Source organism: Mirounga leonina, unplaced genomic scaffold (assembly GCF_011800145.1).
Source record: "Mirounga leonina isolate KUSES-001 unplaced genomic scaffold, KU_Mleo_1.0 Mir_154, whole genome shotgun sequence".
Lineage (NCBI taxonomy): Eukaryota > Metazoa > Chordata > Mammalia > Carnivora > Phocidae > Mirounga > Mirounga leonina.
In genome coordinates, this window is record NW_023270389.1 from 14,897,928 (window position 1) to 14,917,603 (window position 19,676).

Sequence of the window (19,676 nt, forward strand, 5' to 3'; positions counted from 1 at the left end):
TTCAAAAGAAGATCTGTCATGTAATATGTAAATGGCTTGATAAACAATGAAAGAGATGCTTTTTACACGTCTTAAGACCCGCCTTTAGTAAAAGCTGGACTAATCCCTCTTGATGATTTTATTAAACACTCCAGTTAATGGTGCCAAGTGGCAAACCACTAGTTTTCACCAACAGGGCAGGAAATCATTTTCTTTTCCTCATTGTGCAGTAGTTTCTAATATCACATGGGATGGGAACAATTTGATAGGAATAAAAATGAGACAAAAGCAATGACCATAAACAGTAAACTAAGAAGATTGGGCAGCAGTGGATAGTAATGATTTGGGTAGCAGGGTCTAGAGAAGGAGTGAAAATAGATTTTATAAGTTGCATTATTAAAATTTTCTCCTTCTATAGAATTATTGGTGGCAGGATCTTAAATCATAGTACTATTGTCCTCAGTAACCGTAGGGGTGGTTGCTCACCCTTGGAATCCCTGGGCATTACCAATCCCTGGGCATAAATTATTACTAGAAATGAAAGTGAAGATTTAAGAAACATTTGTTTTTTAGAACTCTTGGAAAAAGTACGTGGCTGATCATCAGGTATCTTCACTACAACTTCTGTTTAGAATCCAGATCTAGTCCCTCTGAGATATAAATAAATATTTTTACTCCTAACTAGGTTTAATTTTACTACTTCCTCTTTCGCTATTGAACTACATTTTCTTTTCATTTTTTTGCATGTTCTCTTAAGCTCACAAGGAACTTTAAGTCTGTATGTGTGTTATGTGTGAATTCAGACCAGATTGTTCGTGAAGAATTAAAGGACTCATCCAGATATTTCAGATAAAAATACTATTTAATATAGCTACATTTATTGAATGCATATTATAAATTAGTATTTTGCTGGGTGTTATTTTGTATGTCCCCAAAACAAAAATTGAGGTGCAAGTAAATTGTCTTGCTCACGGTGAAAGAGCCAGTAGCTCAGCGGGGCCAATATTTAAACTGAGGATCTGGTTCTGCCTATATCCTATCCATGGAACTCCAGTGCCGCCATATTTAACTTTTTAAATAACTGGATCTTAAGAAGAAGAATAAACTGCAGCTTTTTGATTTGGCGGAGAGGCCAAGCTGCTAAGTATTCTACTCTCCTTTATACCAATAAACACCACTGTAAGAGGAATTCGTGTTATATATCAGTGGGTGCAAAATATCCAGTTAAGAAGGTTCTTTGGGGTATACGAATACTCATTATTCACTGAGCATCTGACTATTACAATGAGAAATGTTTCCAAATTGCACTCTATGGTGTGAGTCTAAACTGTTTGTTTTCCTTTATTTGGGAGCTCTTTTTTGTTTGTTTGTTTAACTTTTATGTTGTTTTTCAATAGTAGTTGTTAGAGATGAAGTGGATGAAAATCTGACTTCCTGAAAGACATTTATAAAAACTGTAGCCAGAAATAGATTATATTTAAAGGCTACATATTATTTTCTTCTGAAATGAAAGAAACAAACCTACTTTTCTGTTATACTCACCTGTGTCTATAAAACCTATAAAAAACGCCAAGAAATTGAACTGGTTTGTGACTTTTACTTTGCCATTCGCAAAATGATCAGGGGAAAATTTAAGAGCATCTAATCAAAGCTCAGCATAATTTTGAGCACTGATGCAGAAGCCAACTACCATATGAAACTAATGTTGCATTATGAAATTATGGCTTTAAAGTAACTTGATCTGCCCATCTTCCCATGCAGGCTTCTCCACGCTGTCCCTGGCGGACCAGATGAGCCTTCTGCAGAGTGCTTGGATGGAAATTTTGATCCTTGGTGTCGTATACCGATCTCTTTCATTTGAGGATGAACTTGTCTATGCAGATGATTATATAATGGATGAAGACCAGTCCAAATTAGCAGGCCTTCTTGACCTAAATAATGCTATCCTGCAGCTGGTAAAGAAATACAAGAGCATGAAGCTGGAGAAAGAAGAATTTGTCACCCTCAAAGCGATAGCTCTTGCTAATTCAGGTTGGCATATTGACATGGTCATTGTTACATTTTTTAATATTTCAGTTTTACCCTTCCCTCAACTTCTTCAGGGATTTGCTAAACCCAGTTGTAAATTCTGTATGAGACAGCAAAATTATAGTCATTACAGCTTTCTAGTGAAAAGTTAGAAATAGGAGAAGTCCACTTGAATTATTTTTATTATATTTACTTCTTGAAAGTGGTGAAACTTTTACCAGCCTGTGCATTTCCGAACTTGTAGTGTAAATGGATGGTCTCGGGTCAAAATTACCTTCATTTTCTTGTAGGCACAAGTGAAAATAAGTGTGCACGGTGGGTATGCAGAAAGCACTTTTCCCCCCTCATAAATGCACATTTTGCAATTGGAAAAACATATGTAGTGTTGTTCTTCATTTTGCTTATCAAAGAATACTCTTGTTTTCTTGTATTCTGGAATCCTGCAGAAGGCAACTTCTGCTGGAGTATTTCTCCGAGAGGTCCACCTATGCAGTAAGGGTTAAGAATTATGGGAATAAACAGTCTTTACATTTGAACTGAAACGTACTAAAATAGCAACCTCTGATAAGTAAAAATCGTTGCTGCTTTGTTGTTTTTCCCTTTGTGCCTCTCCTAATGCTTTATTGTGGTCTTAAGTCTCTTTTAGCATTTGCATATAGTTCAGGATAGATCCCTCCTTAATGACGTGCCGATCTTTAGATACCTGCGTGTCAATAACGTGCTCTGATGCTATGTACCATTGACAGTCACATCGTGCCCCTCCATCTGCTTTTGTTTTGACCCTATCTTTGAACTTTATCTTGGTTGCTGGCCAGTAGTTTTCCCTTTAATTACAAGAAGGAAACTGTCAATAAAATCTGTTAAATGGGATGCAATGAGTGGCTTGAATGGGCGGACGGCTATTTGTTCAAATTCTGCAGCATTCAAGGTATTGACAGTTTGTTTTCTGGGGCCATATGTGACGATCAATCTCAGGCTGGGCTCAGCCGCGCTGAAAAATGAAAAACCAGATTGCTTTTGCTTACTTGTGGATGACGACTTTGTGATTTGGCGCGGTCCTAGTGAGATGAGACCCTTCTGCCCAAATTGCCCCCATGAGAGCCGGGGACGCGTGACTGTTTTTAGAAATAATTTTTAATTGATTTTGTAATTAACAGTTCATCTACAATATTGATGCATGCATCCTTGGACTGATAGGAGGGAAATTGTTTTCAACAATGAAGTTGTACTTTCCTATTTGTCTTCATAATGGAGTTTAGCATTGCATACTTTTAATTGCTGAGCACACCGTTCACCTCCCTTTTCCTCCTCCCCTGTGAAACTGTAACATAGGTTTCTTTATGACAAGTGGCACTGTTGATGCAAACATCTCAGATGCCCCGTGTCTGGCTCTCTAGAAGACCAAAGTGGGAGATGGGAGAGAAATTTTCCGAGAATTTATTAGTTTGCATGGACTTTGTGTTATAGAATCTCTCGTCATCAGATGAAAAATTCTGTAGCAATGGTTTGGAGAAGAATTTCTGTTTGGTAGTCATATAGTGATTCTAATTGAAAACGTCTACTTGGTCAATTATGTTTAAAATCCAGCAAGCATGTTTTATATCTTTTATATTACATAATGCTTTTTTAAATTATTAACTGATTGTGAGTGCTGAGCAATGCTAAAACTTGATCAAGATTGCTAAAATCTTATAATTTTAGGTGTTAGATATATACTTTATGGCTGTGGATTGTAATTTAGAGTACCTGAATTAATTAGTAGCAGCATTTCTGTCTGTTGTTTAGAAGTATAATCATTAGTGTTTTGATATGTAAATATTCAAATACCACAGGCCCTGATGTTAGAAGGAGGAAGTGACCTCCTTGAGAGCAATGACTGGTGATTAGAAAGTCTTTAAAGAACTCCTTAGTTGGTTTTCTTGTTTAAAACCAGAAATGGTTAACAGGCCCTCTCTTTTTTCTCTTATACTGGTAGTGAGTAACATTAAATTTCAGGAAATTTCTTTCAGGAAATTTCTCCATGTCACAAAGTTATTCTGCAAGTGCTTGTAACTTTTTTTAACTTCTCAATACCAAGAAAAGTTAATTGAATCAGTCCATAAGAAAGGAGAAAAGATTAAGGATTATATTGATGTCTAAATTGTGCCACCTCTCGTGTGCTATATAAATATGACCCTTCTCTCCTGCATTCAACCCCCAAACCGCATCATTTTAGCATGGGATAAACCACTCAGAAATCTTTTCTTTTTTTTCATACTGTCAATATGATGCTATTTTATTCCATTTTTTGACCATTACTTGGATGACAGTAATAAAGTTATAGATTCATTCTTGCTTAGATCCAGTGATTCTTAAACTGCTCAAAAGTACATCAGTATGAAAAATGGTTTCAAAGATACCCTAAAAAGCTCATAGTTTTTCTTTCAATAGTTAGAAATTTCAGATGATTGTGAGTTTTTGTGCAAAAAAAAAATTCAATTTTAGTGTTATATTTATAGATATCTTAGCATTCCCTTTATGGCTGTAGGTATTAACAACCAATGTCTCATTAATCTCAATTTCAGCTTATTTTAAACATCTGCCTTTATTCAGTAATTATTAATATTGTGCTTATGCTCAGGAAACAGAGAATTGTCTTCTTGATAATACCTGTCATATATTTTTGTAGCTCTGTTTCTGGCATATGTGAATTCAGGAATACTTACAGCACCAGGAACACCATTGGAAGAACTTTCCCTATCTTAAAGGATATGGGCAAAAACAAACAAACAAACAAAAAAACAAAAAAAAAACCAATATATTATGAACCAATACTGTCATTCTCACAATCAAATATTTGGAAACCCCAAATAATTGTCCCAATTATTTTTGAAGGTAAGAAACTCACAGGCTCACTTAAACTATATGCTTTCTTACTTTTGAGCACCAACTTTCTCTTAGGCAGTTATTTTCTCCCTGATATATCTTTGTGCAATTGAATTTATTTTTTTTAATTAATTAATTAATTTATTTTTTTTAAAGATTTTATTTATTTATTTGACAGAGAGCACAAGCAGGGGGAGCAGCAGAGAGAGAGGGAGAAGCAGACTCCCTGCTGAGCAGGGAGCCCGATGCTAGGCTCGATCCCGGGGCCCAGGACCCCGGGATCATGACCTGAGCTGAAGGCAGACACTTAACTGACTGAGCCACCCAGGCACCCCAGAGTGCAATTGAATTTAAAAAGGAAAATCTGAGTCACAATGTTAACATTGTAATAATGTTGTTAGGCCCCGTTCTCTCATCCGTACACCAAGAAGTTAGACTCATCTCTAGAATTCTTTCCATTTGGGGAGTTTTATGATTCTGTAATTAATTTTATGTCTTCATTGGAAAATTTAGTGAAATATTACTACATACATTTTGGGTAAGATGATTTCATGTGATTCTATTGTCTCAGTTTGGTTCTATTGATTCTTATGTTTAAGAATTTGTTTGAAACTATTATCACTGGCCCCAAGGAGATATATTCATTTTTATATAGTAGAAGACTAAAGCAGTTTAAGAGTAAGAATTACTTTTAGTCTGGTCATTCTCTTTTGCTCACAAGGCCCTCCAGTTTCACAGCTGTCACTCATTCCAAGTGGTATCCCCAGCCCTGCCTCCAACCTGGAGCCCTGTGAGCCCAACTCATTCAAGAATAAACAGAATCTATACTTAAAGCTGACTTTTCTTTTTATTTCTACACCATACTTCTAGAATAATAGCATCTGTTGATATAAAGCTGTGAGTAATATTTTGGTCATCAATTTCAAATCATAAGTAATTATAACCACATCCTGACAGTATTTTGTTCTTGAAAACAAATGTTTGATGTGTAGAATTGTGATATAATTTCAAGGGATAGAAAGCTTATGATTACTGTAGGAGACTGGAAGGAGGGCCATCTTTAGTCATATAAGTTTGGTCTCGTTTTTCAGTCTTTTTTCATTATCTCTCCCTTGGGGTAGCCTTTTTAGATATTTTTTCTTAATAAGTCCCCAATGAAATATTAATATCATGAAAATATGTATCTGTTTGTGTACTGGATAGGTATGCATTTTACCTAAAAAGAGAGATTTTCCCTACTTTCCAATTCCAAATTTTACTTCCTTTAAGAATGCATGCTTTAATCACATAACTGTTTTCTTGTCTGTAACATGAGGCAGGTGAATAATGTCTCATATTGCTAAATGACCTAAAATTTTTATGTCAGTGACTTTTAAGTGAGGGCCGTGAGTTTGGTCACATATTTTGTGTGTGGTTATGTGTGTATTAATGCTGAATTTGTAATATAGGGATATTAATATCTTCATGGATATGAACAATTAGTATAAAAGTGAAAAACCTCTTCAGTCCCTTAGTATCTCCTGGGCCCTCAAACACAATTTTATTGAAATTTTGACTAAATTTGCTGATGTGATATTCTAGACCTAGTTTTAGATATTGATCAAGCGATTATCCTTTTTTTAGAATCTTTCTGTAGACATTTCTTTTTTTTTCAGCTTTTGCTGGGGAATCTCATTTGATTTCCATGACATGCCTGTGAGGTAGACATGTCCAATAGCATTTTTGCAGGTAACTGAAGCAAGATGATAAAGATGTGTTACCACTGTGAGGCAGAGGGTTGGACCCTCTGTCCCTTGCTATCAATAAGCTATTTCTATTCCACAAATAAGTAGATAGGACGTCTTTAAAAGGATCAACACAGAAGACTAGCCAATGCAATTTTACATCTGCCAACCGAAATTAGTACTTTTAATTTAGTTTAGAATTTTGCACTCACTGTATCTTGCTGTCTTCTTGGAGTTCCCGTAGTATAAAACCACTCTTGAAAGTGATAAAAAAGATTTGGAAACAAAATGTTTACTACCTTTATAGGATTTAATAAGAAATAAGTATGGGTAGGTCTTTTGTGGCAGGTAGATATTTATATTTAACTTTTACCCAGACCAAACCCTAATTACTACTCTCTGGGAAATCAAAATTACGATTTTCCATCTTCTAGTCTACTTTTCTTTGGTTTTTGCTCAAATCTGCCATCGCTATTTGGATTATTTCAGTTTTGCTTAAGATGATATAATTGAGTTGAAGTGGGTGGTGGTTTTATTTAATGTAACCTTTTAATTTCATACCTATTATGATATATCAAATTTTTATGTAAAAAGTAAAGGTAGGTTTTCAAGTGTTTCTTACCATGTTCAGTGCTTGCTATGCCTTGACATAGTGTAAGAAATATTTGCTGCAAGTGTCTCTGTGCTTCCAACTGCGTAATAAGCACATAAATACAATTGCTTTACTTCTAGGGAATGACATAATATAACATTATTTTCATTTACAGATCTTAAGATAATGACTAATCCCTTATAAAAAGGTCATTAGCATGGTGCAGATCATTTATGATATTGTGGAAGATTGAAATATTTACCACCCAAGTTGCTATCAACATTCACTTGTTGTTTTAAGATTTACTTATTCATTTATTTGAGAGAGAAGGAGAGAAATAGAGAGTGCATGAGTGGGGGAAGGGGCAGAGAGAGAGGGAGAAAGAGGAAGCAGACTCCCTGCTGAGCAGGGAACTTGACCGGGGTGGGGGTGGGGTCCTCCATCTCAGGACCCTGAGATCATGACCTGAGCCCAAATCAAGAGTCAGACGCTCAACTGACTGAGCCACACAGGAGCCCCTCAACATTCACTTATTGAGTATAATTGTCTTTATCACTTCTAGTAGAGGGAGTTAGAAAGCTCCTGGATAGGTGTTAGATATTGGAGGGAGAGAGAGGCCTTGAGTACTTGTAGAGAAATAAGAGTCTTAGCAGGGAATTCCGATTATGCAAGGTAAACAGAATAATGGGAACAATAATTTGGGATTTATGAGAGGGAAGCCGGGAGGAAAGAAACCAGGGGCTCTGGATCTGTGGTTCAACCCCTAATATAAACACAGTAGAGGAGTGATTTGTGGGGCTGGTATAAATGTCGAAGTCCGGCTTGATAGCCAGAGCCAGAAATGAGGAAAATAGTCCTGCCCCCAAAATGTGTATGTCTCAGTGGAAAGCTATAAAATCAGTTCTGTTCTCGCCATGATAAAGCACGTAATAAGAATTGTTGTTATAGTAATTATAATTTTCCTGCATTAGGAAAGACCTAAAATGTCTTTTGATCCAACCTCCTAGTTGGTATGTGAACAGCTTCCTTGGCATTTTTGCCAAGTGTTTCTGCCGGCTTGCTCAGAATTCTGCTTAACTCACTACTTTCCAGAAGGGACCATTCCATTGGAAGTTTCTCACTATCCCTCTCTCCGTCTCTGTCTCTCACCAATTTAATATGAAATAAAACATAGATTTAAAAGAAAAACACACCCAAACAGGATGTATAACTTAAGGAGTGCCTTAGTTTTCTATGGCTACTCCAATTGTCACAACTTGGTGACTTTAAACAGTACATATTTATTCTCTCACTGTTCTGGAGGTCAGAAGTCCAGAAGCATTTTCACAAGGTTAAAGACTAGATAAAGACAGGGCAGTGATCCTTCTGGAGGCTGTAGGGGAGGACCTGTTTCTGTGCCTTTTCCAGCTTCTAGAGTGACATTCCTTGCATTGCTTGAGTTATAGTGCTCCCTCCATCATCAAAGGCAGCAGTTTAGCACCATACCTTGCCTTCTTCTTCCTTTGCCTCCTTTTCATAAGGATACTTTTGACTTCATTGAAGACCCTCCTGGATAATCTAGGAGGTAACATTCAGCTTCCAGGGAGGGACCACTTGGGTATCTTGGGGGCCATTTTGCTGTCTGTCACGATGGCAATATGAGCAAGGATGGAAAATGAAAATTTATTAGATATCCCAGAAACCCCTCCATGTGTCTTGTCCCAGTCTCACCGCCTGCCCCCCCCCTTCCCACAAAAGTAATCACTATCCTGTTGTGGTTTTTATCACTTCCTCATGTCTCATTATGACTTTATCACTAAATGTGTATCCTCAGACATGATAGTTTAGTCTTGCCCACTTCCAAAAAAAATTTTTTTAATGGAGTTTTTAACTCTCCTTTAATCTAAAAGTTCATCTTTCATTTTCATTTTCTTCCAGTTTCTCTGTTGAAGAAGCCAGGGCATTTGACCTGCAGAGTTTCCCACAGTCTGGATGTTACAGATTGCATACTCTGGGTGCAGTTCATCATGTTTCTCTGCCCTTTGCATTTTGTGCAAATTAACAACTGGATCCAGAGACTTAATCAGGCTCAGGTTCAATCCCTGTGACACCCGTAGGTGGTGTGCTGTTCATTGGGAGGCACACAGCGTCCGGCTGTCTCTGTGCTCTGTGAGCAGCTATTGATGCTCATTACCTAAATCCATTCATTGCTGGGGGTTGCGAAATGATGATCTTTGATTTTTTTTCATCTCTTTTTTACATTCAATCATTGGCATACTTATTTATATAAGTCTGTATGTATATATATATATATATATGTATATATATATGCTTTTTCTCATCTCTTATTGATGACTGATGATTCAGTTTATATAGGAGCTTGATTCTTTCCCTTCATTTGCCAGTTTTCAAAATAAAGAATTGATGCCCTATCTTTTAAAAATGTCATTATATTCAAATTTATTTAAACATATTTGGTGGATTCCTTCCTTCCTTCCTTCCTTCCTTCCTTCCTTCCTTCCTTCCTTCCTTCCTTCCTTCCTCCTTCCTTATTTCTTTTCTTTAGAGAGAGAGCTCAAGTGGGGCGGTGTAGGGGGAGGTGGAGAGGGAGAGAGAGAATCTTAAGCAGGCTCCATGTCCAGTGTAGAGCCCAACACAGATCTTGATCTCAACCTGAGATCATGACCTGAGCTGAAATCAAAAGTCAGACACTTAACCAACTGAGCCACCCAGGCATCCCTATTCAGTGGATTTCAATTAATTGCAATTATAATCCTTTTGTGGAAGCTCAACTTGTCCCATTTTGGGTCAGCAGGAGTCTCTTCAGGTTGGCTTCTGGAATCTTTCTGAATGACTTAGTAGTTGTAGATAGTGTTCTTTCTATCTACTATAAGATGTTCCATACTTATCTTAAATATTTCCCAGCTGAAGCCTGGAATCTAATTATAAGCTGGGTACTAGGTTGCTCATTGCTAATTATTGCATTCCTGGCTTGGCCATCCTTCCTAGGCCTTCTCCGTGGACAGAGCTAGGAACACACAGAATCCTGATTGTGTGTGTGTGTGTGTGTGTGTGTATCTTGGGGATACCTTGTCACTTAGTTTTGTTTGTGAGTGTTGTCTATGGGTTTTTAGTTTGGCCATCTAGTTCTGTTTTTTTTTTTTTTTTATGTGCAGATTTGGAAAGATTAAAATATCTTGCTGCCGCCACTGCCATCTTCCTAGAAAGTTTATGATTGGCACCATTTTTTGAAATTCAGGGTCAACTATCTATGTCAATCAAGAGCTAGTTTGCATTACAGTCACCCGATGTTCCTCAGTACCCAGCCGATGGCAGCCAGGAGGATTGCTCTGTTAGACTCCTTATATTGCAGATAAAAATTTTGAGATCAAATTATCTTTTAGAAAATAGACCTTTGCTCACTTCTCCATCTTTTCCACCATGTGGTGCTTCATTCCTTTAGTGATTGGAGAGTCCTGTCTGCTCACCCCTTATTACCCTATTCATGTGGGCAATTGACAAATCTTCTTTGCAATGACTCTGAGTCTCACCAAATTTTGCAGCTGTAGGTGTGAGGATATTTAGCTCCCTTCCCAAAGTAATGATCTGAACTAGACATGTTCCTTTATGGTCCCACTTCACAGAATAAAATATTGGAATTCAGTGAAGGAGTTCTATTTTATTATTAAGTGTTGAAATTTAATATATGGTTGACAATACGTGCATCATGTGAACACTGGTTATCTTTTGAAATCTGGATTCTTTTAGAATAGCAGTCTGGTTTTGTAGTTCACAACCCTGGCTTGGCTGTAGAAGTACCTAGATATTTAAAAAATACGGATGATGCCTTGGATCTAGTTAAAATTTTCTGTTTAATAGGTCTGGACTTGGGCCCAGACATCCTTGTTTTTAACCACTCACCCAGTGTTTTTAATGGATAGGCTCACCGTGTCTACTTAGTTCCTACGCCTATGATTCCCATGATTAATTTTCACTGGCTTTCATTAGCACAATACTGGGACCATTTCCTTTAAAATATACAGTTAAAAAGAAACCAGCTCCAACAACCAAAGCTAAATAATTACATAAATTAATGCCAGTTCTATTGAGCCTAGCATAAATGTATAAATGTAGCCCAAAGAGCAAAACAGAGATAAAAGCCACAGAGCCAGAACTTGAACTAGGATCCCTAATGGAGATTAATATTTTCTTCAGCAGTCTGCCAGCTGAATCATGGTCTAATTAAATAGTTCAGATTTAGTGAGTTTGCATTTAAAGTATTAGCAGATCCGAGAATGGGTAAAGCTAAAATGAGTTAGAATCTTTTCTGTAAATGGGAAGTTAAATTATCATAGTAATTTGATTAAATCATTTTTAAATCTCTCAAGCTAAATCACAGCCTTTAAAGAATAGTTTGAAGTCTTAATTGCTGTTTGTGAGCATATCTCTCTGCTATTTGTTCTCGCCTCATTTCCTGTGACATCCTATAATATATCTCCTGCTGGGCAAGAGTAGTGGGGAAGACAAGGCTTGGGGTGGGGGCTGAGGTGACTCTGCAGTCACTTCAAGCATTTAAAGATCTGCCATGGAAAAGAAGGACATTTATTCTGTATCGTTCCAGTATTTAGAACCAGGACCGAAGGACGGATGTTGTAGACAAATTTGGAAAAATCTGAGGAAGACATTTCTAAGGAGCAGTTCTGTGCCTTATAAAATAGAATGTTCCACATACATCTGGAAATGTCTTCATTAGGGATGTAGAGAAGATTCTTGATGAAGATGGAGGTTGAATAAAATGGACTCAGAAGATCATTTTAACTCATTTTTTTTTAACAAAGGAAATGCCACGTGCAGTGGTATGCGTTCTAGCAGCATATTTTGATACAAAGAAACCCGAGTTAGACCTAACTATGTTCAGATTTTTTTTTTTTTTTTTTGGTCTGGTGGGAAAATAGTTACTTCTTTTAATAGTGTCTGTAAAGATGCAATTCCTCTTCTCCCTATCCATTTATTCCCATTTTCACTTCGAGTGCTTTGAGTCCCAGGACAGATTGGGTAAGTCCACCTTATCTACCTTCCCTCATGTGCAAGGTCAGTTTTTTGTGTCCTTGGACGCTCACCATTAGTGTGCGTCCGGGCCCACCATTTTCCCTTCAGATAGTATTTCAGAGGAAAAATGGAAAAAAAAAAAAAAAATGCAGTGCGCGCTGTGAGCTCCATGACAGTTTTTCCCTCTCTCACATTGCCAGCCGGTAGACATCTTTGGAAATGATGTGTGCTTGTTGCTGTGAGAAGGCACACAGGAAGTGGATGGGATTGTCTCACTGAAAGGACCCAGAGGGGAGAGAAGCCTGGGTAGAAACAATCTATCGGGACCGGCTAGCTTATGTGTTGGGAAATGTCCTGAGTTCCACACCAGGGACACTATCAACCACTCTATCAACCTTAACAACGTGGAAGAGTTCCTCCTCTTGGCTCATCCAGGCAGGAGTTGACTTGAGTGGTAAAGCCTCCTAAGCCACTGTATTCCAAGTTATTTAAAACTCTTTTTGAGAAACGTGTCATTAACCACCTCATGTAAACAGTGGTCAGTTTACCAATGATACGGTGAAAAAATTTCAGAATGATAGTGTAAGAGAAAAAAAAAACAACAAAATACAAAGAAATTTTTAAACATGTTCCTGGTTATAACTGTCAGCCTTTTAATTATGTTGCCATAATTTTTTTTTATCATATGTTTAGCCCCTTGATTTTAAATTACACTTCCTCTCTCTTTTTGTGCATGTGACCTGATATTTGAATTATATGAAAGATTAGGCTAACTACATATATCTTAGAGCTCTGCATTCTCAGAGAACGAGAATTATTAAACATGAAGAATCCCCCAAAGACTCCATTATGTGTAATTAACAGATAAACTGTCATCAGAATCAATAAAACGTGCTAAATGATTCAAACTTGTATATAATTAAGTGTCTGTTTTAGAGCTAGAGCAGTAACTTTTCTTTTCCCCCACATCTCACATTTCTCAAAAGAATAACTGTGGCAACCCTGTTAACCCTTTCCTTGATTGAATTAGATTTTTAAATGAGTCACTTAAGGGCAAAGTTCACCTTCACCAATGTGAAAAATATTTCAGAACTCATTAAAGACTTCGCTTGTTTTTCAGTAGAAGCAGACTGTGTAAGGATGCTTTGATGAACTGTTAACAGTACACTGAAAATCTTGAAAGGATAAGCACTTTATTGTGATTTCTGTATAGTCTATACCTGAACATAGTGTTAAATTCAATGTATTTATTTATTATTTTTTAAGATTTTATTTATTTATTTGACACAGAGAGTGAGAGCACAAGTAGGCAGAGTGGCAGGCAGAGGGAGAGGGAGAAGCAGGCTTTCTGCTGAGCAGGGAGCCCGATGTGGGACCCGATCCCAGGAGCCTGGGATCACGACCTGAGCCAAAGGCAGCCGCTTCACCGACTGAGCCAACCAGGTGCCCCAAATTCGGTGTATTTATACTGAGTTCTTAAAACCTTGGTCATCTACTTTTTTTTTCCTTTTGGGAAATACAGGCTTTTTGAGGGCAACATCATAATTTTAGACAATGTTACCTCCATAGCACTTGGAATAATACTTTCAATAGATGACCTTTGATAATTGTTGAATGGGTGAATAAATATATGAATGAGATAATGAATAAAGTAACCAAGATTGTCATCTATTAAAAGAAAGTCTTCCCTGATTGCTCCATCTTAGGAGGAAAAAAAACAAAACAAAACACACTTTTAAATAATGGATATTTTGGTAGTAATTTCCGTGCTCTAAATCCATATTGGAAATCATCTCCTGGAGGGAAATTTAGAAAAAAAAAAACAGAGATTTTTTGGAAATGGAAAGTGCTCGGAGCAAATCACAGCTTAGCGCTTAGGGAATTTCAAGTGTACTGTGGAACTTCCCCCCATGGGTTTTGGTTATTACTGACATGATTCTGTGTTGCACTTTGTTGTACAGACTCCATGCACATAGAAGACGTGGAGGCTGTTCAGAAGCTTCAGGACGTGTTACACGAGGCACTGCAGGATTACGAGGCCGGCCAGCACATGGAAGACCCGCGCAGGGCCGGCAAGATGCTGATGACGCTGCCCCTGCTGAGGCAGACCTCCACCAAGGCGGTACAGCACTTCTACAACATCAAGCTAGAAGGCAAAGTGCCCATGCACAAACTTTTTTTGGAAATGCTGGAGGCCAAGGTCTGACTAAAGGCTTCCTGGGCCTTCCTGGCCTGCACGCCGAAAAAGGGAAAATAAACCCCAGAGTGAAGTCGAAGAAACTTAGAGTTTAGTTACCAACATCAAAAATCAACGGACTGCACTGATCATTTAGCAGCAAGACTATGAAGCAGCTTTCAGATTCCTCTGTATCTTCCTGATGAGTGTCTTTCTCCCTTTTCTCATCTTCCTTCTCCCTTCCTTCCCTCCTTATTTTTTTTTCCTCCCTCCCTTATTCATCCTCTTCCTCATTTCTTGGCTTCCTTCGTTACTGGTTCCCTTTCTCCTTCATTTCCCTCCTTCCCTCTGTCCTTCCTTCCTCCTCCTACTCACCTCCTTCTCTTTTCTTGTCCTTCCCCCCTCTCCTAAATTGAAAATATCTCTAGTTGTAAGGGAATTGTCCCCTTCCTTGCTTTGCCTTTCCCTCCCTTCCTTCCTTCCTTCTTTCCTTCCTTCCTTCCTTCTGCTGCTGAACTTTTAAAAGAGGTCTCTAACTGAAGAGAGATGGAAGCCAGCCCTGCCAAAGGATGGAGATCCATAATATGGATACCAGTGAGCTTGTTGTGAACCATAACGTCCCCAATGACTAAGGAATCAAAGAGAGAGAACCAACGTACCTAAAAGTACAGTGCAACACAGACAGATTGACTGAGTGCAGTATTAGATTTCACGGGAGCAGCCTCTAATTAGACAACTTAAGCCACGTGGCATCGGCTGCTTCTTATCATTGCTTTTCCATCTAGATCAGTTACAGCCATTTGATTCCTTAATTGTTTTTTCAAGTCTTCCAGGTATTTGTTAGTTTAGCTACTATGTAACTTTTTCAGGGAATAGTTTAAGCTTTATTCATTCATGCAATACTAAAGAGAAATAAGAATACTGCAATTTTGTGCTGGCTTTGAACAATTATGAACAATGATGAAGGACAAATGAATCCTGAAGGAAGATTTTTAAAAATGTTTTGTTTCTTCTTACAAATGGAGATTTTTTTGTACCAGCTTTACCACTTTTCAGCCATTTATTAATATGGGAATTTAACTAACTCAAGCAATAGTTGAAGGGAAGGTGCATATTATCACGGATGCAATTTATGTCGTGTGCCAGTCTGGTCCCAAACATCAATTTCTTAACATGAGCTCCAGTTTACCTAAATGTTCACTGACACAAAGGATTAGATTACACCTGCAGTGACTCCGAGTAGTCACGTCTATAAACCACTGCACATGGAGTACAGATCCGTAGAGTGATCAGGAGTACACCTCTCTACCTGGGAGGTATAGTTGCCATATGATTTCTAGCTGCCATGGTGGTTAGGAATGAGATACTGCCTGTTTGCAAAGTTACAGACCTTGTCTCAGAAGGAGCTGTGAGCCAGTATTCATTTAAGAGGCAATAAGGCAAATGCCAGAATTTGGGGAAAAAAAAAACAAAACAAAACATGAAAGACAGCAGATGCCTGACCAAATTCTAAAACCTAATCTTTATGAGTTTATTCATTTAGGAATGTTTGTTTAAATTAATCTGCAGTTTTTACCAAGAGCTAAGCCAATATATGTGCTTTTTCAACCAGTATTTTCACAGCAAGAAAGTCAGTCAGGTTCCAGACTGTTAAGAGGTGTAATCTAATGAAGAAATCAATTAGATGCCCCCGAAATCTACAGTCGCTGAATAACCAATAAACAGTAACCTCCATCAGATGCTATACCAATGGACCAGTGTTAGGAGCTGCTCCCTGTACTATGTGAACAGTCTTATTCTATGTACACAGATGTAATTAAAATTGTAATCCTAACAAACAAAAGAAATGTAGTTCAGCTTTTCAATGTTTCATGTTTGCTGTGCTTTTCTGAATTTTACGTTGCATTCAAAGACTGTTGTCTTGTTCTTCTTGTGGTGTTTGGAATTCTTGTGGTGTGTGCTTTTAGACACAGGGTAGAATTAGAGACAATATTGGATGTACAATTCCTCAGGAGACTACAGTAGTATATTCTATTCCTTACCAGTAATAAGGTTCTTCCTAATAATAATTAAGAGATTGAAACTCCAAACAAGTACTCATTATGAACAGATACACATCAAAATCATAATAATATTTTCAAAACAAGGAATAATTTCTCTAATGGTTTATTATAGAATACCAATGTATAGCTTAGAAATAAAACTTTGAATATTTCAAGAATATAGATAAGTCTAATTTTTAAATGCTGTATATATGGCTTTCACTCAATCATCTCTCAGATGTTGTTATTAACTAGCTCTGTGTTGTTGCAAAACTTTTTGGTGCGGACACGTTTCCAAAACTATTGCTACTTTGTGTGCTTTAAACAAAATACCTTGGGTTGATGTTTCATCAGCCTAGTGCTAGGAATACTGTGTATCTATCTATCATTAGCTATATGGGACTATATCGTAGATTGTGGTTTCTCAGTAGAGAAGTGGCTGTAGTGTGATTCTAGATAAATCATCATTAGCAATTCATTCAGATGGTCAATAACTTGAAATTTATAGCTGTGATAGGAGTTCAGAAATTGGCACATCCCTTTAAAAAATAACAACAGAAAATACAACTCCTGGGAACAAAAGGTGCTGATTCTATAAGATTATTTATATATGTGAGTATTTAAAAAGATTATTTTCCAGAACGTTTGTGCAGGGTTTAAGTTGCTACTATTCAACCACACTATATATAAGTAAAATATATATGCTATATCCATTGTTTTCACTGTATCACATTAAAGTACTTGGGCTTCAGAACACAGAGCCAACCAACTGAAAACACCAGATGGAGATGGGGAAAAAAGAATCAAGTACAAATTTTAGTTTTCAGTTTAAGTGACTCTCGGCATTACAGAGAACACGAATCTCACAAATAGGAAACACAACTTAAAACGTAGATCTAAAAGAACTGCACGGGCTTTAGGGTAAAGTGCTCATCTTAAACCTCGCTCGAGGTAAGTTTTTTCAAGTTTCAAGCAAGACCATTTACTTAATGTGAAGTTTTTGAAAGTTATAAAAGTGTATGTTTTTGCCATATGATTTAAATTTCTATTTTGCTTCTTTTAGGTTTGTTCTTATTTAAAGCAATAGGATTGTGTGACTTCCTGTAGTTACACTTGTGTTTCAATCAGATCAGATTGTTGTATTTATTCCACTATTTTGCATTTAAATGATAACATAAAAGATATGAAATATTTAAAACTGCTATTTTTCTTATAGAAGAGAAAATGGGTGTTGGTGATTGTATTTTAATTATTTAAGCGTCTCTGTTTACCTGCCTAGGAAAACATTTTATGGCAGTCTTATGTGCAAAGATCGTAAAAGGACAAAAAATTTAAACTGCTTATCATAATCCAGGAGTTGCATTATAGCCAGTAGTAAAAAGAATAATAATAATAATAAAACCATGTCTATAGCTGTAGATGGGCTTCACATCTGTAAAGCAATCAATTGTATATTTTTGTGATGTGTACCATACTGTGTGCTCCAGCAGATGTCCATTTGTGTAAATGTATTTATTTTATATTGTATATATTGTTAAATGCAAAAAGGAGATATGATTCTGTAACTCCAATCAGTTCAGATGTGTAACTCAAATTATTATGCCTTTCAGGATGATGGTAGAGCAATATTAAACAAGCTTCCACTTTTGATTGCTCTTTTGTATCGTGTTTCTTTTTGTTCCCCCCACTAAAGAACGAAATCAGTAAACACTGCCCTTTGTTGCTTCCATTCAAAGAGTATCTCTGAGTACCTATCCCCTAAAAATAAAGTAGGAGTTTAAATAAGAGCTATATAAAGGCTTGTCAGGATGAATTCCAGGGTGCCAAGAGACATTTTGCATATTTAAGAGTATGCAAAGTGTCTCATGGCACATTAGAATTCATCCTGACAAGCCTTTATATAGCTCTTATTTAATCTTAAAGCATCTCCACATCATCCTGCATTACTCAAAATCATCGCCTCTATGTCAATGTCATAACAGAAAACTTTCCCCCTATTTTAAGATCATATTAAAACCTGCTAGAGATACCTGTTATTTCCCTCCATCCACAGTTAAATCACGGGCTTGCATGGAGCTCGTCAGCGAGCTGCAGGCCTTGTGGAGCCCCAGGGGGCTTGCCGGCCAGATTTCCTGAATGGGAAATCAACAGCGGAGCTTACAGATCCGTGTGCGCGAGGAGGGGGAGCTGTCTTCGAATTCAAGAGGGTGAAACAGCTCTGCTCACAGCAAATGGCCCCCCGCGCTTTTCTCCCTCGGAGAGGCTGCGGCCCTTGTTGCTCCGGGTCAAGCTGCGCGTCCACCGGACCCTCCTGGAGCCATCACCGAGGTGCTGATACGTGCTTTCTTGGCTTCTCTGCCGATCTTGAGAGTGTTTTGTCTTAGTGTTTGCCCACCGTATTTCGCACCTCTCCGAGGTGGCTGGATCTCTAGCGCAGGCTGGTGACACAAAGGCCACTAAACGCAATCCGATTTCGGGGCGTGAGATTACCTCAATCACCAAGCTGCGCTAGCTGGCAGCATCACGCAGGGTCTTTTCCTGTGTTCATGTCCTTCGAGTGGCAACAGCTCAGCAGAGGATCCCAGGTGTTTTCCTTTGGGTATTTTCAAAGTACCTGGGCGGAAACTGACACAATGTGAGATACAGACCCAACAGGGGAAAGCGTGTCTGTAACCTTCCAACGAGGTCCTCTCTTAAAAAATATGTAAGTCGCACGCAAACGCCTTTATGAACTTGGATGTCAGACTTCTCTTGCTGGTTTTTCTAATTCTGAATTATGACAGAGTAACTTCGCTGGTATTGACGTATTTATCAGAGATGGCTCAGGTGTAAAAGAAAATAAAATAGGATTTTGACATTTTAACAGGTTTATTTCTTGATAGATAAACAAGGAATAACTCTGACAGATGGGTTATGTGTTTGTGTCAAGGGATCGCTTTTATTTTCACCTGACGTTTATAAAGGACTTTGCTTTAATCTAGTGGTTCCCAAACTAGGCCACAGATTGGAATCCCCTGAAGAGTGTTCGAGATTCCCGATGTTCGTATCCCACCCACGGAAGATTGGGGTTTAGTTGTGGCCTGGGCTTTTGAACAGTTCAAGAAACCATGTCCAGGGGCGCCTGGGTGGCTCAGTCAGGTGGGCATCCGACTCTTGAGCTCAGCTCAGGTCTTGAGCTCAGGATTGTGGGTTAAAGCCCCACGTTGGGCTCCACACCGGGCATGGAGCCTGCTTAAAATAAT

General features: G+C 37.9%; 1 protein-coding gene across 4 annotated transcripts in view; it reads left to right on the forward strand.

Annotated features, from left to right (window-relative positions):
* ESRRG (estrogen related receptor gamma) overlaps window positions 1-18,084 on the forward strand; it is a 568,127-nt gene extending 550,043 nt beyond the window's left edge. For all 4 annotated transcript variants that reach the window (XM_035010128.1, XM_035010129.1, XM_035010126.1 and 1 more), the window contains 2 exons: window positions 1,741-2,010; window positions 14,178-18,084. In XM_035010128.1, coding sequence (XP_034866019.1) covers window positions 1,741-2,010; window positions 14,178-14,422 — 515 coding nt within the window. In that variant the 3' untranslated portion in view covers window positions 14,423-18,084. The remainder of the gene's footprint in view (window positions 1-1,740; window positions 2,011-14,177) is intronic.
* Window positions 18,085-19,676: the final 1,592 nt, after the last annotated feature.